Below are 23,583 nucleotides of genomic sequence, written 5' to 3' on the forward strand. Positions count from 1 at the left end.
GGAGATTCATGCGGCGGTAGGGGAACACGCACGCGCAGGAGAATGCACCGAGCGCGGGCGCATGCGCGGTGGCGGGGCAGTGTCGGCGTTGCCGGTAGGCGGCCACTGAGAGTCTTGCGCCAGCGGGGCTCCTGGTGGTTAGAGATCTCTGGGCGCGCTGGGGCCCGGGCGGCGGAGGGCCTGCCCGGAGGGCGGAGGCCGTGGACGGTTCGAGTGCGGACCCGTTCCTGCGGTTGGCTGTGAGCGGGAATCCCACATCCCAGCAAACCTCCCCTTCCGGAGGTGGAGCGTCCGTGGTGGCAGAAGGCCTCTGGTCAGTGGATGTCTGTGAGCGGCTCCTTCCTAAGGAATGGCTCAAGCCCTGGCCAGTCACAGGTTCCAGCTCAGGTCCAGAGAACACTCGAGATCCACGGGCCTTTTCACTGACGGAGGAGTTACGAGCCCCCCCCCCCACTCCCGATGCACGGTGGTGAGCAGATACAGCGTTCTCACAAGAAACGCAGACCCCAGTGTACAGCGCTTCGGAAATGCTGCCTGACCGCAGAAGAGGCCCCCTTAGACCCTGATTCTTCTCTCTGGGGGAAGCCTCCCTATTCTATGGCTTTGGGTTTATGGTTTTTGCCCAGCTTTTTCTCCTAGCATTATACATAAGCAGGCCAAATCCTGAACCGTAGGCACAGACAGCAAAACTCTGGGAAAATCCCATTTCTAGCCAGAGGACCAGAAAAAGAAGCCTTAGTTGTTCAGAATTTCGGGGGAATCCTGTTAATCTTGCTCTTTTCACCCACCATTTTTCCTGGAAGGCATACCCTGTTGCGTGGAACTGCACAATATAGCACAAGGGACAAACTTTGAGAAAAACCTATTTCTATGGCCAGAGAAATCAGGCACATGGCCACTTTGTCCGAAGACTGTGGGAAAAATCTCAATTATTTTTTCTCGTTTTCCTCTCAGTGACGTACCCCAAAGGTGGCCTCAGTAGCACAGAACTGAACTCTGAAGTAAACATATTTTTTCCTGGCCAGAGAAAATAGGAAAAAGAGGTGCTGGGGGTCAAAAAATGTGAGGGAAAATCCTGGTGAGGAGAGAGCTGAAGAGGGTCCTCAGATGTATGAACTGACTTAAGTCCTGGGCTCACCCTCATGAACAAGGATGAAACAGACCCAAAGAAGCATGTCAGGCTTTGGGAACAAATAAATATAAACCACTGCCCAACTTCCAGAATAACTCCTGAGTGATGTGTATGTCAGCAGACCCAAAGACCATAGCAAAGACTTTGAACTAACTTTGGAACCACCATCCACAGAAGATGAGACAGAACTTACAGTCTAAACCTAGCGGGGTCGATTGCCTGATAAGGCAAAATATTCAACATTTTCCAGCTGATTTTAACAGACTTCAGAGTCTCACAATGTAATACTCAAAATATCCAGGACACAGTCCAACTATTTGACTTAAAAAGAACCAGCAGATATGACCAATGGTCAACACTTAAAGAAAAAGACTCTCAGGTGTCAATCCAGATGTTGCACTATCAAAGATTTTAAAACAGCTATTATAACTATGCTCCATGAGGTAAAGGTAAACACACTTGAAATGAATGGAAAGATACAATTTTCTTTTTTTCTCTATTTTATATTATTCTTTTTTTTTAAATTTTGGTGTCATTAATATAAAATCACATGAGCAACATTGTGGTTACTAGATTCCCCCCATTATCAAGTCCCCACCACATACCCCATTACAGTCACTGTCCATCAGCATAGTAAGATGCTATAGAGTCACTACTTGTCTTCTCTGTGCTATACTGCCTTCTCTGTGCCCCCCCAACCAACATTATGTGTGCTAATTGTAATGACCCTTATTCCCCTTCTCCCTCCCTTCACACCCACCCTCCCCAGTCCCTTTCCCTTTGGTAACTGTTAGTCCATTCTTGGGTTCTGTGAGTCTGCTGCTGTTTTGTTCCTTCAGTTTTTGCTTTGTTCTTATGCTCCACAGTTGGGTGAAATCATTTGGTGCTTGTCTTTTCTGCCTGGCTTATTTCACTGAGCATAATTAACTCTATAGACTGTGAAAAGTTAGATATGTATATCATAATTCCTAGAGGAACCACTAAAAATATTTCACTGAGCATAATACCATCTAGTTCCATCCATATTGCTGCAAACGGTAGGATTTGTGTTTTTCCTATGGCTGAATAATATTCCATTGTGTATATGTACCACATCTTTATCCATTCATCTACTGATGGACACTTAGGTTGCTTTCATTTCTTGGCTATTGTAAATAGTGCTGCGGTAAACGGGTGCATATGTCTTTCTGAATCTGAGAAGTTGTTTTCTTTGGGTAAATTCCTAGAAGTGGAATTCCTGGGTCAAATGGTATTTCTATTTTTAGTTTTTTTAGGAACCTCCATACTGCTTTCCACAATGGTTGAACATTCCCACCAGCAGTGTAAGAGGGTATCCCTTTCTCCACATCCTCGACAACATTTGTTGTTCTTAGTCTTTTCTATGTTAGCCATGGAAAGATACAATTGAAACTATAAACAAGAGCCACATGGAAATTTTAGGATGGAAAAATACAATATCTGAAATAAAGACTTCACCAGATTGGTGGGCTCACGTGCAGAATAAGATGACAGAGAAAAAATCAGTGAACTTGTACATAGATCAAGCTGAAAATAGGCAGAATAAAAAGATTTAAAAGTAATGAAGAGCGTCAGCTACTGATGGGACAATATTAAAAGGTCTAAAATCTGTGTCATTAAGGCATCAGGAAAGAGAAAAGACTTGTGCAGAAAAAATGTTTAAGGAAATAATGGCTACAAACTCCCCAAATTTGGTAAAGGACATAAATTTATAAAATCAAGAAGCTCGGTCATCCCCAACAGAAAACCATGCTCAGACACATCGTACTCAAACTAAGAAGACCTCCCCTCTCAAAAAGAAAGACAAAAATGTATTGAAAACAACCAGCAAAAAATATTGAAAAGGAAACATGTATAAGGCACCAATGATTCAAATGATGGTGGATTTCGCATTAGAAGCCACAGAACCTACAAGAGAGTGGGAAAATATCTTTAAAGTGATGAAAAAACCCTGTTAGATGAATGTTCTGTACCTAAACAAATATCCTTTTGGAGTGAAGCAAAAGAAAGGCATTCTCAGAGGAAGAAAAAGTTAGAAAGTTCCTTACAAGCATATGTGCTCTACAAATGCTAAAGATCGGTCATCAGGCTGAAGGGAAATCATACTGGATAACTGAAAGGTCAACTGGAACTTCAGGAACAAAGGGAGAGGAACAGAAGTGGTGAATGCTTGGATGATAACTCTATCTTCTTAAGTTCATTGACATGCACGAATGTTGAAAGAGAAGTTATAACATTGCCTGAGGGTTGTTCAGTGTGTGTAGATATCACACCTATGCATAAAGGGATCTATATGACTATAAGGTATATATCTCCTACCTGAAGTAAAAAATATTAACTCTAAACTGTGAAAAGTTAGATATGTATATCATAACTCATAGAGAAACCACTAAAAATAGTACAAAGATATATACCTAAAATGCCTAACATGGCATATATACCTAATAAATAAACTAACATGGAATTCTACAAAATATTCACATAAATCAGAGAAGGCAGGAAAGGGGAAACAAAGGAACAAAAAACAAGACAAACACAAGACAAATAATAAAATGATAGGCCTAAATTCAATCTTATTAATTACATTGCAAGTGAATGAGAAACACTCCAATTTAAAAAAATTTGTCAGATTGGATTAAAAAAAATAAAAACAAGACCCAACTGTATGGTATCTACAAGCATCCCCCTTTAAATACAATGCTAGAAGTAGGCTAAAGGTAAAAATATAGAAAAATACACATGGTAAACACTAATCAAAAGAAAGCGGGAGTGGCTATGCTATTATCATAGTAGACTTCAGAGCAAAGAATATTGCCAGAGATAAGGAAGGACATTACATAATGATGAAAGGTAAATTCATCAAGACATAACAATCCTAAATATGTATACATCTAATAACAGAGCTCCAAAATAAATGAAGCAGTAACTGGTAGAATTGAAGATCTAATCCATAATTACAGAAGGAGACTAACATTCCTCTCTCTGTAATAAGTAGCAGAATATACGTAAGAATACAGAAGACTCAAACAACACTACCAATAAACTTTACTAATTTGTGGTTTGCTCCTTTCATAAACCACATTTCCGGCCTTTTAATTTTTTTCCTATACTCTTTTTACAAAAACTGAATCATAATATTGTTTAATGTAATCATTTGCTCACTAAATGTGAACTTATTTTCATATGAATAAATACAGGGCTAGAGCTTTCTTTCTGAATTTTTATTTTAGAAATGATTTTAATCTTACTGAAAAGTTGCAACGAAAGTATACTGCCTGTATACTTTTCACCAGCTTCCCCTAATGTTAACACTTTATGTAACCATGACATATTTATCTTAACTAGGAAACTACTGTTGGTTTAATATTGGTGGTTAAATTACAGACTTTATTTGAATTTTATGTTTTTTCCCTAATGTCCATTTTTGTTCCAGGCTCCCACACAGCACATATTTGTTTTGTTTCCTTAGTCTCCTCCAATATACGACAGTTCTTCAGTCCTTCCTTATTTTACATGACCTCGACACTTTTGCAGAATACAGTTATTTTGTAAAATGTCTCAGTTTGAGTTTGTTTGGAGTTTTCGTGATTAGATTGAAGTGGTGCATTTTTGACAAGAATTCCACAAAAGTGATGATTAAGGTGGTGCCTGACAGGTTTCTCCACTTTACTGTTCTTCCCTTTGTAACAAAAAATATATTGAGGGAGATTCTTTGAGAATGCTCCCCTCACCTTTGATTCAGGATGGGCTAGAGGATCCCGGCCTGGTTTCCTGGGGCTCATAACCTGCCTGGGCTACCCCAGGGGTCCCACCATCCACACCCATCCCCCACCCCCGCGATACTGCTGAATGGTGGGAGTATGGGTATTTATTATGTATGTATTCAAGTTGTTATTGAAATTATTTAATACACACATCTAAAAGAACATGTTTCATTTCAAAGCACATCTCTGCTTTTTACTGACTTTCATAGATTTTTCTGTAATACATACATTGATTTGTATTATTTATCTTCTATGTAAAACCCTTACTTAACTGTCCTTCTAATTCAAAAAACATGTAGCCTGTTTCGAATTACAAATTATTATACTGTCAATGAACGAGATGGGCTTCTGTTTTAACATTTTTTCTCAAAATAAAATAATGGTATAGAATTATTTTTGATATCATTAATCTACAATTACATGAGGAACATTGTGTTTACTAGACTCCCCCCATCACCAAGTGGTATAGAATTATTTTGGCAAATTGCGCAGTAAACAAAAATAAGCCTGTACAGTAATGATGGCATCGGATTAAAACCACAGGAGAAAATTAACATCCGCGAGTCCATATTGATAACAATAAATAATTGAGTAAGTAAGGAAATAAACAGGCCGGAAGGGCGAGCGCTCCCGGACCGCACTCTCAGGCAGAGCAGCGGGCCCGGCGGCGCGGAGGCAAGGGCGGGGTCGAAGCCGCCCGGGCCGGAGGAGGGAGGGCGAGGGAGGGTGACGGGGAGTCGGCAGCTGGAGGTCAAGCCGGCGTACGGCGAGGAGGCGGCACCCGCTGTGCCCCTCGGGAGCCGTGAAAGGTGCGAGCCGACTCCCTGCACCACGGGGGGGGGGGGGGGGCGGGGCCGCGCGGCGTCCGTGGACGCGCACATCCGGGTCCTGGCGCGCGCGCGCGCACGCGCCCCCGCCCCGAGCATGGCCGCCGCCGCGCGTCCGCCTTAGGTGAGTCCCGCCGCGCCCCTCGGCCTTCGGCGTCTGCCTCCCCGCAGAGGCGGTGTGTGGGCGGGCAGGGCGCCCTGCTGGGGCCCGAGCCGCGCGCCTGGGGCGGGCTCCCCGCGGGCCGCGGGCGGCGGGCTCGCAGGGGGGCGGCGGCTCTGGGCTCGGCCGCCCTTCCCGGGGAGGACGCCCCTCGGCGATGAGGGCGGAGAGGCCGCCCCAGCACTTCTCTGTGCGTTGCGCGGGGGTTCCGTGCTCTCTCCAGCCACGGGCGCCGTTCGCCCCGGCTCGAGGGGCGTTCTGGCCGGGCCGTTAGGGTCGCCCCCAGTCCACCGTTCTTCCTCTGCCGGGTGATGGGGGGTCGGGGCCCTCGTCGCCGGGTCCCAGGCCAGAGTGGCCACGTTGCACCAGTGGACTGTGCCGTTTCCCGCCGACTCCGCTGGTGTCAGATCACCTATTTTTTTCCCCACCTAATAACTGCAAAGTCAGGTTTGCTGCAGTTCCCACTGAGGGCCGCGTTTTCTCGCCTGTTTAGTGGCGGTTCCGCTATCCTTCTCCTTGGTTTAGTGGTTCGTTTCCTTAGCTGCTCTTCCCCCAGTAGTTTAAGACAAAAGTTTCATATATATAGAAAAGATGAAATTCTTGTGCAACTTTATACCGACCCATTAGCACCTGCTATACTTACTGTATCCCGTATATTTTCCTCTGTCCTTTAACCATCCATCTTTTTTGGGTTACATTTCAAGTAAGTTGCAGATATCACAATGCTTCCCCCCAAAGACCTCACTATGCTTAACATCGATCAGAGTTCAGTGTTGCTCTTTTAAATTTTTGAGGCAAAATGGACTTACAGTGAAATGAACAGATCTTCACTGTACCACGGGAGGAGCTTTGACAAATGGAACCCAAATCTATCAAAATCACCATCACCACGGAAAGGTTCCTTATCCTTTGCCAGTTAAAAAAATTGGTTATCTGGGAGTTGGATTTGTAAAATATGTTTTAAATACCAAGTCCCCCGCACCTTTTTCCTTTACAGCAAATAACTTTCCCCCATTCTACTGCTTGTTTCTCTGTCTTCCCACCCGGTGTATTTTGAAAAGAAAAGTTGCAAGAATAGTTTAATGAACACCTGTAAAGTCATCCAGGTTTTCAAGTTATTAACACTTTGCCACATTAGCTTTATCTTTCTCTTCCTTGCCCCAAATACATACCAACACTCTCTCTTCATATTTTACACACACACCAAGAGGGTAAAAGGTTTATTAATCACATACTGAGACTGAGACTGTCTTAGGAGAGCAGGGCAGCCATCCCAAGGAGATTCAAAAATTGCTTGAGAGCAGGAAGAGGAAACTGGCTGGACTTTTATTGTGATTAGAAATTTTCGCTGGGATGCATTTGTTGGGGCCTTCGTGGTTGGAACTTCCATCCACAACAATGAGAAAGCACCTAGGCTTTCTTGCCGGCTTGCCTAGATGTGGGGCTGAAGGAGAAGGGGCACGGGGGGGGGTGGAGGCTTTAAAGCTGTCGGCAGGCAATCATCAAAAATGGAGTCAGACTCTTACCACAATTGAGAGTTAAGTGGGTGACTTTATTAGGACATGGCCAAAGGTGGCAGACAATTTACTTTTTGTCAAAAAATTTGCACAAGTAAGGTAAACATTATCATGGTGGTCCGTAGAGATGGGAGGAACATGCAGATGCGGTCGGTCAGACAGCTGAGGTCTGACAACCATTGATGTCAAACCTCCAGGCATCCGGTCTAAGCGGATCCCTCTGCAGAGTTGTAAAAACGGATAAATCCCTTCACAAGTGAGTGGCTGGGAATGGAATTCGACCCAAGTGTGGTATGTCCCTATAAAACTTTTACCTCTCTAATGAAGTGTTAAGGTACCAGGAGTGTGCCAAGTGAGATCTAGACCAGTGGTTCTGACCTTGACAAACTCAGCACCAGCTTAATTTTTAAAAACAGCTTTGTTGAGATATAATTCACATACCATAGAGTTCACTTTCAAGGTAAACATTTCAGTGGTTTTTAGTATATTCACTAGGTTTTGCATTCATTACTACTATCAATTTTAGAATATTTTCATCCTCCCAAAAAAGAACACCTGTGCCTATTAGCAGTCACTCCCCATCTCCTCCATTCCTCACAGCCCTAGGCAATCACTAATCTGCTTTCTGTCTATACATTTGCATATGCTAGACGTTCCATATACATGGCCGTACAATATGTAGTCCTTTGTTTTGGCTTCTTAGTATAGTGTTTTTGAGCTTCATCCATGTTGTAGCATGTATCAATACTTTATTTTTATGCATGAGTAATATTCTATTGTGGATATACCACATTTTGTTTATCCAGTCAATTGTTGGACATTTGAGATACTTCCACTTATATATTATGAATAATGCTTCTGTGAACATCTGTGTGTAAGTTTTGTTTTGTTTTTGGGTGGATGCGTGTTTTTATTTCTCTTGGGTAACTACCTGGAGGTGGAGCGGTTATAGCCATCCTAGTGGGTGTGAAGTACTATTTCACCATATTTTTTATTTGCATTTCCCTGATAGCTAACAATGTTGAGCATATTTTCATTGTGCTTATTGGCATTTGTATATCTTGTTTAGAGAACTACCTATTCAGATCCTTTGGCCATTTACGAAGTGGGTTATTGATCTTTTAATTACTGAGTTGTGTTAGTCTATATATAAGTGCCTTACCAGAATATGATTTGCAAATGTTTTATCCTATTCTGTGGGTTGTCATTTTGTTTTCTTAATTACATTCTTTGAAGCACAAAAGGTTCTAATTTTGATTAGTCTAATTTATCTATTTGTTGTCACTTGTGCTTTTGGTGTGGTATCCGAATTTCTGAAGATTTATGCCTGTGTTTTTCTTTCAAGAGTTTTATAGTTTTAGCTCCTACATTTAGGCCCATGATCCATCTTGAGTTAATTTTTGTGTAAAGCTCACTCATTTTGATCAATAGTTTACAATGTGCCTTTTATCATCCTGAAAAGAATTTTATGGACAATATTAAATATCCATATAATTAAAAAAATTATAAAGTCTTATGTTCACATAATGAATCAATAAAAGGAAAGGCATTTGTCTTAAGATTCCATGCATTTCTATAATTAAATGCTTGGGCACAGCTACCCTGGAAGACATAGGGAGCAGTCTGGTGCTAGAGACTGTAGGTTTGGGTTAAGAGAAACAGACTGTTGGAAATCATTGCCTTCAGTGAAACTGAGTGAGGTACGGGTGGATGCTGCTGGAACAGTGAGTGTTGGGAAAATGGGCCTCGACCGAGTGGATTCAATGAGAAAAAAGACATTATCTTGGAAGCAGGTCCTAAACACTGACACAGTAAAGCTGTCTGGATGGGCTATGTCTTCCTATCCACAGGTGGAGGGTCAGCCACCCCTGTGATTTGACCAGGAACAGCATCAGGACAGTTTGTCCCAGAAAACAGTTCTCCAGACCTGAAGTCTCAGCATGTGCTGGGGCAATAATCAGTGTGTAGAAAGGCCTGGAGACCACCACCTTTGATGCCCATGGAGAAGAGAACAGGCTGAGGAACATTAGTAATACCAGGGCTTCAGAGGAGTGGTAGGGTGGATATCGAAGGAGAGGGTCAGAAGAAGACTGGGGGAGAAACGGGGAGCCCCCAAAATGTCTGAACAGCATCTGTTAGGGTCCGGAGCCGACCACCTCTCAAATAGACAGAAGACACTCACGATAATGCAAGTCACACAGCAAGGTTTATCTCCAGCTAGCTGGGGTCCAAGTGTCTGCCCGACACAGCGGGTTTCCACAAGGACCCAGGGCACTCAAAGCTGGGGGTTTATATGGCATTTTCAAAAAGCACTTACTCAGTAATTTTCCATAATTTTTGGCTTGTGCCACATCCTGGGGGTTAAGCAAGAGCAAGATAAGACCACTCCTCAAATATTAGTGTGGTTCAGCAAGATAAGCTGACCAGAGTCACTACCGCCCACAACCCGGTGTCCATGATTAACTTGTTCTTCAAAACCTGTTTATCAAGCCTTACCCAGTTCCTCCTTTCCTGAGTCACGCACTCAGAAAATGGCTTTTCAGCCCTTAAGATGGCCATTCTCCTGCTAACTCATTCTTACACATCAAGATGAGATTTTTACAACATAAGTTTTGTATCATTTTACTGCTAAAAATGGTAATACACAAAAAAGTAGGAGAACAATAATATGAGATATTTTTAAAACAATGTTAATTAATGAAATTCAGTACAGTTCCTGCATTACGTATCCTAATACTTTGGCCCTGAAATCTGTCCTAATGTCCTGTATACTCGTAGTTACTTGTTTTTGTGGTGACCTCTTTATGGCGCTCAGGCCTTCATCGACTGACTATAGTTGAAACGGCCAGTTTTCATCAAGGACAGAGATGCAGAGTGAGGAAAGAGGCGATGAGTTCCGGGCAGTATGCGGATTTCCTTTCACTGCCTTCTCTTAAATGAAGCATCCTTTTCCCCACCGTGTAACTCATGTAGTACTGTTCTGTTCTAAAGGACCCCCGGTTGATACCTGCATGGACTTTGGTCCCAAGGATGGTCGGGCATCATGTGGAGTTGTCCTAAGCCTGGGAACAAATCTGCACCCCCAGCCCAGGCACCTCAGATGCCAGGAGTTTCCCCCTGCCTCCATCTTTGTGACAGTCTAACACCCCCACAGATTTCCAGATGCATTGCTCTCGAACTTACAAGTTTATTTGTTACAGCTTTATTGAGATAGAATTCATGTGCCATACAATTCATCCATTCATTGTGCACAATTGAGTGGTTTTTAGTATATCTCAGAGCTGTGGGACCATCATCCCTTGGAATTCCAAAACCTTTTCATCAGCCCAGGAGGAAACCCCACACCCATTAGCAGTCACTCTCCGTTCCTCCCTCCTCCCAGTACCTGGCAACCACTAATTGACTTTCTGTTATATGGAATTGCCCATCCTAGACATTTTATACAAATGAAATCATCCAGTATGTAGCCTTTTGTTTCTGATTTCTTTCACTGAGGATAATGTTTTTAAGGTTCATCTAAGTTGTTGAAGCATGTTTCAGTACTTCATTCCTTCTCATGGCTGAAGAATATTCTTATGCATGGATTTCCACATTTTGTTTATCCTTTGATCAGTTGAGAGACATTTGGACTGTTGTCACTTTTTATCAAGAATAGTGCTGCTATGAACTCATAATTCATGTACATGATTTTGTTAGACACACGTTTGCATTTTTCTTGAGTAGATAGATACCTACTAGTAGAATTGCTGGGCCATATGATAATTCTATGTTTAACTTTTTGAGAAACTGTCAGACTGTTTTCCAGGCACCCAAACCATTTTCTATTCCCACCAATATAAAATGTATGAGGATTCTAGTTTCTTCACATTCTCACAACATCTGTTATTGTCTGTTTTTTAATATTGGCCACAGCAGTGGGTGTGCAGTGGTTTCTCACTGCGGTTTTGATCAGCATTTCCCTAACGACTAATTATGTTGATCATTTCATGTGCTTGGCTATCTGTATGTCTTTGGAGAAATGTCTATTCAGATCCTTTGCCTATTTTTAAAACATGAATTGTCTTGTTATTTTATTGTCTCGCAAGATTTTAAAAATATTTTCCATATACAAGTCCTTTATCAGATGTATGCTCTGTAAATACTTTCTCCCATATGGTGGGTTGTCTGTTCACTTTCTTAATGGTGTGTAAGTTTTACTTCAATAGAGGAAGTATATATTGTAGATGAAATGGATATTCCCTTTGGTCCTCAAGACCTTTTCCCGTCTGCATCCCGACAGTTATGATCACAGCTTTGGTAGGTGTCTTGCCAGGATATTTCAGTATTTTCACTTCCAGAGTATTGTGTGATCCCTAATTGGTATCATCCTATATATGACTTATTCCTTTTAAGTACAAACATTCCTCTTCTCCCTACAAACCTGTAAGGAGGTGATTTCCATCTCTTTGTTTTCACAGGACAGCCACAGGCTACCCACACTGTGGTCTAGTTAGAAGGCCTACTATCAGAAACACTGTGGCCAGACAGCATCAGGAGGCCTTTTCAGTGGGAGAGGTCCTCTTGGCACCAGTGGTGGCAGCTGGGGGCACAGCCCTCCTGACCGACCAGCTGGCCCCTCCACATCACTGTTGGATGCTGCGGGCATCACAGGCATCTGGGGTTTGGTCTTGGCTTCAAAGTGAACAGATCTGATGTTTCCTCATTAGCTGTGATGTTTACCTTAATTCCCTGTGTTCACAAGTTGTTAAGAATTTTCATCATGAGTTGGAGATTTCCTTAAAGTACTTTCTGAATTTATTGACATAGTGTAAAGGGGTTTAATACTTTAATCTGAGAGTATTTTGACCCTGAGTCTGAGTGAGATTTCCTTAAATTACATTCTGGATTTGAGATACAGTGTAGGGGACCATCAGCTTTTATCTGAAAATATGGGCAGTTTTATCAATAGATATTCTAATGTTTCACAGTCCTTGCATTCCTAGGATAAGTCCAAGTTTGCCGTTTTGGTAATTTTCTACTGTTTCTTGGTTAAATCTCCTTTTCATGACTGAATCACTTATGTGTGCTGTCTAGTTCTCTTTTTATGATAATTCTTGCCAAAGGAATGTTTATTTCATTAGTTTTTTCAACTAACAGACTTCAGGTTTTCATAATTGTCTTGGCTGTTTACTTGTTTTCAGTTTCTGTAATTTCTGCTATTATCTTTATTATCACCTTCTTCTACCTCCTGTTGGTTTACTCTGTGGTTCTTTCCCGTAAGTCTTAAATTGAACAGTGAATTCAGTAACCTTCAGTCTTCTTTTTTAAATAAGCATTAAAGACCTTCTCCACCTAGGAACTGTGTTAGCTGCATCCTCCTTTGTCAATGCTTTGAGATGTACCAATTCCATTGTTGCTGAGTTCTAAGTGTTTTCTAATTTCTGTCAAGATTTCTTGTTGATCTATGAAATACTGAGAAATAAGTTTTCATTTTCCCAAATAGTGGTTTGTTTCATTTACTGTTTTTCTTGTACGTGGCTTTCTTCCTGTTACCGGTTTTTAACTTGACCACATTTGTAGTCAAGAATCTGTGGTCTTTGTTATGCTTTGGTCTGGCCCTGGCTGAACTTGTTCTTTGGCCTGGTTTATGGTCAGGATTAGTAAATGTTTTACTTGTGCTTGGAAAGCATTTGGCTTTAATTGTTGATACATGGCTCTTCAGCTTTGTGATCAAGCTGACTAATTACATTTTCTTCTGCTTATCTCTATTTAGATTTTATGGATAACCATTTCTGAAAGAGGTTTATTAAAACCCCCCAGTATGGTTTGATTTGCTGATTTCATCTTGCAGTCTGGCTGAATTTGCTCTGTTTTAAGGCATGTTGTTAATGTAGACACTTTTGCTGTATTGTTGTTATACTTGATGTCTATCTGTTGGTTAGCAAAGAGTCATAAAACCTTTGTGTAGCATTTGTACCACACTTTGGCTTTTGTCTTTCATGTCCTTTTGCTTTGTGTGTATCTGTTACAAACACATTCTTTTAAATGCAGTCTGGCGCAGTATCTTTATCTGGCCTATCAAGGCCATTTGCGTTTACGGTTATTGGTGATATCCTGTCTTATACTTTCTGTTTAACCTGTCCTTTCTGGGCTTTTCCCCCTTACCACCTTCTGGATTGATCTGGTTTTCTTTATTATTCCTCCTTCCTACAACAGTTTTTCCACCTTAATGCTGTTGACACTTGGGGCTGGATCGTTGACTGTGTTGTGAGGAGCTTCCTGTGCGTTAGAGGATGTCAAGCAGCATTCCTGGCTCGACCCACTAGGTACCAGTAGCATCTGCCCCCGAGTCATGACAACGAGAATGTCTCCAGACAGTGCCCAGTGTCCTTCGGGGGCAACACCATCCCTAGTTGAAAAACATTGTTCTGTCGGCTTGGAAGTTTTACACTACATTGATTTTTTTATTCCTGACTTGATCAGATCTAATACAAATCATGAACAGTATAAAGATGTCAGGACACTTAAGTTTGTTACCCTTTTCCTGTGTCACAGGCCACTGCTATCCAGTATTTTAGTCCATCCTGTTGTTAGCCCCTTGTGTCATTGCTATATTTCTGCATTTTACTATTGTGAGTGCTGGATTTGATTTAAATACATGTTCATTTCCTTTTCATTCCTTCCTTCTGAGTTTTCTCCTGAAGAACAGCTTTTCCCAATTCTTTCAGCTGATGTCCTTGGAGATAAACTGGAACAGTGTGCCTGGTAATTTTTTTCCTTAGCACTTAGAAAGTAACATTCCATTAACTTCGGGTTTCTATGTTTGCTATCAAATGATCTGTCAAAATACTTTTCTTCACCAGTGGTCTCTTTTCTCTCTGCTGGCCTTTTAAGACCGACTCCTTGGTTATTATTGATGCCCATTTATACTTGGGACTCATGCTTTCCTAGTCTGAGTTGCTTCCAAGTGGAGTTGTGGAATTGCTGGGTAGTGGAATGTGTCCATTTTATGTTTCTATGACTGCTACTAGAGTACCCTGCCGAGTGGGCTGACCCACTGGACAAGCCTGCCAGCCCTCCCCAAGTTTTATATAATCACACCTTCTTGCATCTTCATTCATATCACACATGCATACTTTATGTTCTTAAAGATACAGTTTATAATTGCCTGAATGATGGTGAGAGTGAGCAGATTTCATGTTTTGGGGAAAATTCTATTTTCTCTCCATGAAGTGTTTCTTTGTATCCTTTACCCATTTTTTTTCTTTTTGTGCTGTTCTATAAGAATTATTTTGTACCTATTGGACACTATTTCTCTGTTTCTTTTGTATTTTATAATACTGTCTATTTGTTGCCTATGTTTTGACTCTGGTTGTGTCTTTTGTTTGGAAATTTTAAGTGTTGATATCAAATTTGTTAATCCTTGTCTGTATGGTTTTTGCTCGTTCAAGCCTTTTTTATTAAGGACTGCCCCATTCATAAAGGTTTCCTACATAATTTAAGTTTTGATTTTATGTTGAGGTGTTTATTCATCTGGAATTTCAAAATGTGTATTTTTGAAGTAAGGGTCTAATATCACTTTACCTAAAAAAAAAAACGACCAGTTGTCTGGATGTCATGATGACAGAGGGGTGAGAGAGTAATCAGAAGAAGACTGGCAATGGTGAAGACCCTGGCGGTCACAGATGCTTTCCATTTCCCAGCTCAGAGCCAGCCCCTGCCACAGCCTCATTCTCATGGTAACCATATAGGGTGGTCCTTGACCAATCTAGGGTTTTCAGAACTTTCAGGTCACTGAGACAGTGCTGCATCCTACCCTAGAAAGCAGTACGCTGCCCACCAAGCTGGGGTAAGAACTCATTCAGTGCCATTGTAGGCACACTGTGAAGTTAGGGCTTTGAAAATGTGTACTGATTGTTGGCAGGCATCGGGTGATGGGAACGAGCCCACAGTGACCAAGGTGGTGTTCCAGTGCGACCGGTGACACCTGTCCCCCAGTCTCATCCTGCTGGTGCTGTCCACCCCAGTACCGTTCCTCTTGTCTTTCTCTCTCTCGGAGGGTGAGAATGCTTGCTGCTCTCTCTGAATATGCTCTTGGCGCCATCCCTTGACTTTCACTTTGCCTTCCCTTTGTACAGCTGTGAAATTGAGAAAGAAAACAAAAATACATACCCATACATCTGGTTTTTCATCACTTTTCATTCCTCTTATGATAAAGCTTCATGTACTTAAGTCTTATCTTTTTCATTCTTTACTTTTCAGCCTGGAACGTAAGATTGAAAATGACAGCTCAGAATATTCCTAATCAAGAACTATCCTGTGATGCAGAAATGGAAGGCTGTATGAGAGAGGGTCCCCGTTTTTCCATTCTAGGTGACAGTTGGGCCTGTAAGAACCAAGAGGGACATTTGAAGCAATCAACTTTAACTCAGGAAAAACTAAGGGCTCAGGAAGCAGTTTGTGTATATGCTGGATTTGGAGAGCATTTGAGTGTGAGCTCAGACTTCCCACCATCTCAGAGTATTCTTACAACAAATGGTTTTCATATATGTGACTCAGATGTTAAAAGTTTGGATTGTGACCCAGCTTTACACGGTTGTCAGAAAAGTTACATACCTAAGAGAACTGGTGACAGTGATGCTTGTGGAAAAGCCTCCAACCATTCCATGGAAGTTATTCAACTTGGAAAAAAACAAACAAGGGAGAAACCCTATAAATACCCTGAAAGTGTTAAATCTTTCAACTGTTTTACCTCTCTTGGCGAGCAAAAAATAATGAAAAGAGGAAAAAAATTTTATGACAATAAGGACTTTGGGGACATCTTTACCCTGAGTTCATCTCTTAATGAAAACAGGAGAGGTCACCTTGGAGAGAAACTGTATAAGTGTGCCGAATGTGGAAAATGCTTCAAACGGAATTCTTCTCTTGTTCTGCATCACCGTACTCACACTGGAGAGAAACCTTACACCTGTAATGAGTGTGGAAAATCATTCTCCAAGAACTACAACTTGATTGTGCATCGAAGAATCCATACAGGAGAGAAGCCCTATAAATGTAATAAATGTGGGAAAGCTTTCAGTGATGGGTCAGCTCTGACACAACACCAGAGAATTCACACAGGGGAGAAACCTTACGAATGTCTAGAATGTGGAAAAACCTTCAACCGAAATTCATCCCTGATTTTGCATCAAAGAACTCATACAGGGGAAAAACCATATAGATGTAATGAGTGTGGGAAACCTTTCACTGACATCTCCCATCTCACCGTGCATCTCAGAATCCATACTGGGGAGAAGCCCTATGAATGTAGCAAATGTGGAAAGGCTTTCCGAGACGGCTCATATCTCACCCAGCACGAGAGGACTCACACTGGAGAGAAGCCCTTTGAATGTGTGGAATGTGGGAAATCCTTCAACCGTAACTCTCACCTCATTGTGCATCAAAAAATCCATTCTGGGGAGAAGCCCTATGAATGTAAAGAGTGTGGGAAAACTTTCATTGAGAGTGCTTACCTCATCAGACACCAGAGAATTCATACGGGTGAGAAGCCCTATGGCTGTGACCAGTGTCAGAAACTTTTCAGGAACATTGCTGGCCTCATTCGGCACCAGAGGACTCATACTGGTGAGAAGCCCTATGAGTGTAATCAGTGTGGAAAAGCCTTCAGGGACAGCTCCTGTCTGACCAAGCACCAGAGAATTCACACCAAGGAGGCCCCTTACCAGTGTCCAGAATGTGGAAAGTCCTTCAAGCAGAACTCTCACCTGGCAGTCCATCAGAGACTCCACAGCAGGGAGGATCCCAGCCAGTGTTCTCAGTGTGGGAAAACGTTCAGAAGGAGTTCATCCTTCATCCGACATCAAAGAATACACTCTGGAGAGCAACCCATGGAAACACAATCATTCCCCACTTGCTCTCACAATTCTGTGGGAAGGGGAATGTCTTCAGAGGCGACTCAGTGGTAGAAAGGAATTCTTTAAGCTATCCAGTGAATTGGTGAATGTAAGACATTCCTTAGCTGTACTATTAAATCTGTTCATCAAGGAACTCCAGAAGAAAACATAGGATGGTAATAAACATGAGAAAGGCTTCAGGGTGAGTCAGCCTGCAGCGGACATGAAGGCACACACACCGGAATGAAACCTGTGAGTGTCAGAAGATACTTCCTTGGAGATAACTAGTTACTCCTGCCTGAATGTTTAAACTGGAAAGAAACTGACTGTTCAGTAACTGGTGTAAGGAGTCCCTTAACAGGATGTGTCACCTTACTGAATGCAAGCAGATGCATTGTAGAATCAGGTGTAATCAGAGAATTTTTAGCAGGAGCTCTTGTCTTTTCTTTATCAGCAATGACGTCATGGTGCAAGGCCCCACACAGTGCACCACCCCACAGCAACCACAGAATTTTAGACTTTGCTGTTGAGCGTCTCTCTGTATTACAATCCTGTCAAATGCTGAGGACTCATTTCAAAAGGAGCAGCTGGATGAGGAAGTTGCCTGTAAATGAACAATGAAGTTACCCTCTAAGACTGAAGCAGGCTTGTCTTATGATGGAAAAAGCTGCTGCTGAGAAATGTGATGTGTTGTTGAAACAAAAAATACTGAGTTAATGTTTACATAACCGTCCCTGCATTGTTACTCCTTTAGGACATTTCTAATTTGTTTCATGCAGCCATGCTGAACCATAATAATAGTTTTTCTTTTGCCACATTGAAAATGCTTATTATATGGCAGGCAACAAAAGTAAAAAAGGTATAAAACAAACTTGCAGTTTTACAGCCTTATAAAAGTATGTGCACGCATAGAAGTAATTTGGAACTTGATCATGGAGAAATAAACGTGGTTTTCTTAGGGCACTACACTTGCATATGACTTTTTTTTCTATTACAAGTCATACATCTTTGCTATAATATTTTGAGAGAGAAAGGCAAAGCCAAAGGAGATGAATTTTGGGCTTTAGAGGCTGATGGACTGTGACAGACTTGGTGCATTTGGGTTTAACCCTGTACTAGAACGGGCTAGATCATGACCACAGAGCGGCCATAGCATGGATGGGGAGCATCCAGGCAGAAGCTTCCCTTGAATCACAGCATCCTACAGCTTGGGGCATAAGAATTTCCTTCTTAGGGACTTGGATTGTGAGGCGGTGTCCTTGTGCAGGAGAGGATGTCTATCTGAATAGGGAATAGGAGGCTACAGAGAGGTCTGGGGTGAGTGGGGAGCTTCCCTCCTGAGGCAGTGTAATGCTGGCTGCCACCCACTTGGACTTTGGACTTGCTCCTATTGAGGGAGAGTCAGAGTGAAGGCCATTGAGCTATTGAAGACTGTGGCATAATAAATTTGTGTTGTTTTAAGCTGCTGGGGTTGAGGTCATTTGTTACAAGAGTAGACAACTAATGCAAAGTTCTTGCTTGCCTTTTCTCTCTTGTCCACTTGGTGCTCTTTCTGCCTGTTCCTTGTTGAGACTCCAGCAGAGCCACTTGTTTTCATACAAACTAGGAAGAGGGGCTCATTGGGGCCGTGCAAAAGGACACTTGCACCGTCCCTTGCATTGGAGACACTACACCTGGGTACCGGGCTCCATCTCATGCCAGAGCTGTAAGAGGCCAGTGGACTGTGAGAGGCCTGGTGCATCGCCCCTCACAAGCCCTGTCTGACTCGTGGCCAGTAGGGCTAGTTTTTGGTTTTTTTTCTTTGTGGGTAGGGCTAGTTTTAACCATTCGTGTCCAGACTCAGGCCCTCCTCCATTCTCCCACAGACGGGGTTGCAGTTTTTCATTAACACAGCAATCGGGAGCTCCCCTCCGTAGGCTCAATACTGGTCTCTCAAATATGTTTACATCCTAGTCCCTGGAACCTGTTATTATTAATGTATAGGGCAAAGGGACTTCAGGAGAGTGGTTAAGTTAAATTTCACCAGATGGGGAGATTATCCGGGTGGGCCCAAGGGTCCTTTTGAGAGGGAGGAAGTCGTGTCAGAAGATGTGATGGCAGAACCGTAGAGTGATGTGTTTTGAAGATGAGAGAGGTGCCGTGAGTCCTGGAATGTGGGCAACTTCCAGAAGCTGGAAAAGACAAGGAAATGGATTATCTTCTGAGCGCCTCCAGAAGGAACCAGCTCTGCTGACACCTTGATTGTTAGCCCAGTGAAAGCAGTGTTGGATGTCAGACCTCCAGAACCGTACGAGAATAAATGTGTGTAGTTTTAAGCAACAGATGGGTAATTTGTTACACTAGATTCAGGAAACGAATACACTTCTATTTCTAGTTCTTTTAGACCTTTAACCTTCCCTGCTGCTGCTCGGTGAGGTATTTTGGTGTGTGTTCCCTTGCCTGGCAAGTTAATAAACTCAGCTTGAAAAAACAAAGTCTCGTCTACTTTGGGAGTAGGCATGGCCTGCTCAGCCAGGTGCCCTTTGGTCATACACACAGCCCTGAAGTCGAGCTAATTTAGAAAATTAAGTCCTATTACTGAATAGCCGTTAGTGAAAAGAAGTATCAGAAAAGTTCAGGAAGAGATGCCCTTTGCCTGTATTCCCACCTCCTGACCCGCTGGTTGGCTGAGGGGGAGGCACCTGCCAGCATCCTAAAAGTCCATCGTTGTGTCATACAGAGACTTGGGATATTCATAGCTGTTGCTTCCATGTTCCTACTTACTGTTAGTCCACATCCTTCTTTGAGTTAATGTATAACATCTCAAAGAAAGGAGGCCTGGAGTTCTATAGAGGCAGATAAAGGATGGAGTCATCCTCAAATCTTAATGGGAGACATGAGGAAGGGTGGAGTCCCTCTCTACCTGAGTCCTGTCTTGGAATATGTGGGAGCAGGGTGATGTTTTGCGTGGTTAGCTGTTCTTGGAGCACAGAAGGATAAGAGAATTTTTCCAGGAGCACAGGTCTCAGATAAAGTTCAGTGTTGTCCGTACATGTCTCAAGTCCATTCAGGCTGCTCTAACAAACTACTACAGACTGGATAGTGTAAATATTGAACATTTATTTCTCACAGTTGTGGAGGCTGGGAAGTGTAAGATGAAGGCACTGGAAGACTTGGTGTCTGGTGAGCGCCTGCCTCCTGTGTCTGGTGAGCGCCTGCCTCCTAGTTCACAGACACCTGTCTGGGGTCCTCACATGGTGGAGAGGGAAGAGCTTTCTGGGCTCTGTTTTATAGGGGCGCTAATCCTGTTCATGAGGCCTCCACCCTCATGACCTGATTGCCTCTCAAAGGCCCACCTCCAAATATGAGCACACTGGGGTGTAGGAGTTCAACATAAATTTGGAGGTGGAGGTGGACACATTAATTCTGTGAAAGTACATAGGTTTTCATTTTTCTTGGTCAAATACCTAGGAGTGTGATTTGTAAAAAAAAAAAATGCAAAGTTCCTTTCCAAAATTGGTTGTATCATTTTGTTTTCCCACCAGCAACAAATGAGATCTGTTGCTCTGCATCCTTGCCTTTTTATTTTTATTTATTTATTTGTTTGTTTATTTTTTGAGAGGGCATCTCTCATATTTATTGATCAAATGGTTGTTAACAACAATAAAATTCTGTATAGGGGACTCAATGCGCAATCATTAATCAACCCCAAGCCTAATTCTCAACAGTCTCCAATCTTCTGAAGCATAACGAACAAGTTCTTACATGGTGAACAGTGCAAGGGCAGTCATATCACAGAAACTTTCGGTTTTGATCATGCATCATGAACTATAAACAATCAGGTCAGATATGATTATTCATTTTATTTTTATACTTGATTTATATGTGAATCCCACATTTCTCATTATTATTTTTAATAAAATGCTGAAGTGGTAGGTAGATGCAAGATAAAGGTAGAAAACATAATTTAGTGCTGTAAGAGGGCAAATGTAGATGATCAGGTCTGTGCCTATAGACTAAGCATTAATCCAAGCTAGACAAGGGCAACAAAACATCCACAGATGCAGAAGATTTCTCTCAAAACGGGGGGTGAGGTTCTAAGCATCACCTCTGTTGATCCCCAATTTCTCACCTGATGGCCCCCCTGCGACTGTGCCTGTCTTAGGTTGTTCCTCCCTTGAGGAATCTTACCCGTCTCTGGCTAACCAGCCGTCTTCTGGGGCCATACAGGGAAACGTAAAGTTGGTAAGTGAGACAGAAGCAATATTCTTTGAAAAGGTTAGCTTTTTACTTCTTTGCATATTTATGCCCTGTGGCTCCTATGCTCAGCATTTGTCTTGAGGTGTCTTTACCACTTGGAAGAATTATGATATTCGGTAATTCTCAATATGAGGCACGAATTCTACTAAAGGGCTGTAATTAGGAAGGAAGAAGAAAAGCTATAGAAGTAGCAGACGGAAGAAAACATGGGAAGATTGATTATTTCTTTGACATAACTTCTTCTGGAGTAATGTGAGCATGTATAGGTTGCCTTTTTATTTTTATAGTAGTCATTGTAATAGGTGTATAGAGGCTATGAAAGTAATTTTAACCTCTAAAAAGGCAGTAATTCTGGTGGTTAATTTTATCAGTCAGCTTAAGGTAAGTTATGCTGCAGTAGCAAATGACAGCCAAAATCTTAGGGGTTCATAACACCAAGGTTGCATTGTCTATTGCAGCTTAGCTGCCACTCTATTCCATGTTGCCTTCATCCTGGGGCCCAGGCTATCAGAGCAGCCTCTCTGAGGCATTGCTGGCCTCATGGCAGAGGGGCATGAGAACAGGTGGATCCATGCAGAGGCTCTGAAAGCTGCTCAGAACTAGCATCTGCACTTCCACTCATCTTTCACTGCCAAAGTGAGTCCATGACCAAGCCTCAAGACACTGGGGCAGGGGTGTGTATCCCTGAAGGAGAGGCAGCAAATATTTTCAGCCACAGTACAGGTTACCTCAGTTGTCTTTATTTTTGACCTGACAAGTTTTAATTGTAGCCTGTCACCTTCCGGGTCCCATCTTCTCTCTTCCACCCTCAGTCACTCAGTTCCAGTCTCAATGTCCTCCCTGCTATTCCCTCAAATATGCCGGGCATGTTCCCAAGGCCTCCACACTGTTTCCTCTGTGGAGATTTTCTTCCCCCAGTACCTTTGGGCTCACTCCCTCACCTTCTGCAGTTCACTACTCACACATCACCTTCCCAGTGCAGCCTTTCCTGACTTCTCTCTTCAAGACTGCAACTGCCCCAACACACACACACACACACACACACTCTCTCTCTCTCTCTCTCCATTCCCTTTCCCTGTTTTATGTCTTTCCAAGGCGTGGACTGCTATCTCATTGAGAACATGATGCATTGTACATGTTTTTCTCCCTTGCTGGGCTGTAAACACCTTGTTCTGTTTTCTGCTGTATCCCTGGCCTTTAGAATACTGCAGCAGGTACTTAATGTATGTTTGTTGAACTAAGAGAATTAGATGCAGGTGAACCACCAGCACTAGTGAACAGTGGGCAGCCACACTTGGGGTGCATGTCTTTATTGTTTTCTAATTCTAATGTAATCCTTGCACACTGAAAGAAAAGACTTGGAATGTACAGAAAAATATGAAGTTAAGAAATTGCATCCAGAATCTCACGTGCTTCCAGCCATCAGGAGTGTCTTGGCAAACATCCTGCGGTTCATTCACGCATTCAACAAGCATTCGCGGAGCATCCCAGATGCCAGCACGTTGGTCCCCTGCGGAATCTGGGAGCGGGACAGACGGTGCTCAGTCTCAGGGAGCTGTCCAGCTAGAGAGCACACGATGGGCGCTTATAAGACAGTCACAAAAACATGAGCGTGAGCCAGAATGGGGGCAAGAACCAAAGTAACCGCGCGGAGAGCTGCGACAGGCGGGACAGCCGAGGGGTGGGGGGGCGGCAGGGCCGGTGCGGGGGGAAGCGGGATGCGCAGGCGAGGCAGGCAGAGCTCTACCTGCTCGAAAACTTCAGATCACGTTAGGGGAACGCAGGGTGGAGGCCCAGGAAGCACGCGACCAAGGGAAAAGTGGAAAGAACGCAAAAATAACCTCGGCCAAGGGTTCGGGCGGCGCCGCCCACCCGGCGCTCCGCCGTCTCCGGAGGCCCATCCGGGAACCCAGGCGCGCGCATGCGCACAGCTGGGCGCCGCGCCGACGGGGGCGGGAGGTGTGAGCGCCGACGCCAGCGGCCTCGCGGGTTCGGGTTTCGGCCGCAGGAGGCGGGGCGCAGGCCGGCGGGAGAAGTCGGGGTGGGCGCGGGCG

The 23,583-nt window shown here is 43.1% G+C and overlaps 1 protein-coding gene across 1 annotated transcript; it reads left to right on the forward strand.

Moving 5' to 3' along the window:
* The first annotated feature begins 5,720 nt into the window (after nucleotides 1-5,720).
* Nucleotides 5,721-19,764, forward strand: ZNF329 (zinc finger protein 329). The gene is made up of 2 exons (XM_036993009.2): nucleotides 5,721-5,865; nucleotides 15,660-19,764. The coding sequence occupies exon 2, from the start codon at nucleotides 15,680-15,682 to the stop codon at nucleotides 17,360-17,362; it is 1,683 nt and encodes a 560-aa protein (XP_036848904.2). The 5' UTR covers nucleotides 5,721-5,865; nucleotides 15,660-15,679; the 3' UTR covers nucleotides 17,363-19,764.
* Nucleotides 19,765-23,583: the final 3,819 nt, after the last annotated feature.

The sequence above is a fragment of the Manis javanica genome, chromosome 17, assembly GCF_040802235.1.
Source record: "Manis javanica isolate MJ-LG chromosome 17, MJ_LKY, whole genome shotgun sequence".
Lineage (NCBI taxonomy): Eukaryota > Metazoa > Chordata > Mammalia > Pholidota > Manidae > Manis > Manis javanica.

Bases quoted from the DNA above. Each gene is read 5' to 3' on its own strand.
- ZNF329 (XM_036993009.2), top strand. From the start codon at position 15,680: ATGACAGCTCAGAATATTCCTAATCAAGAACTATCCTGTGATGCAGAA.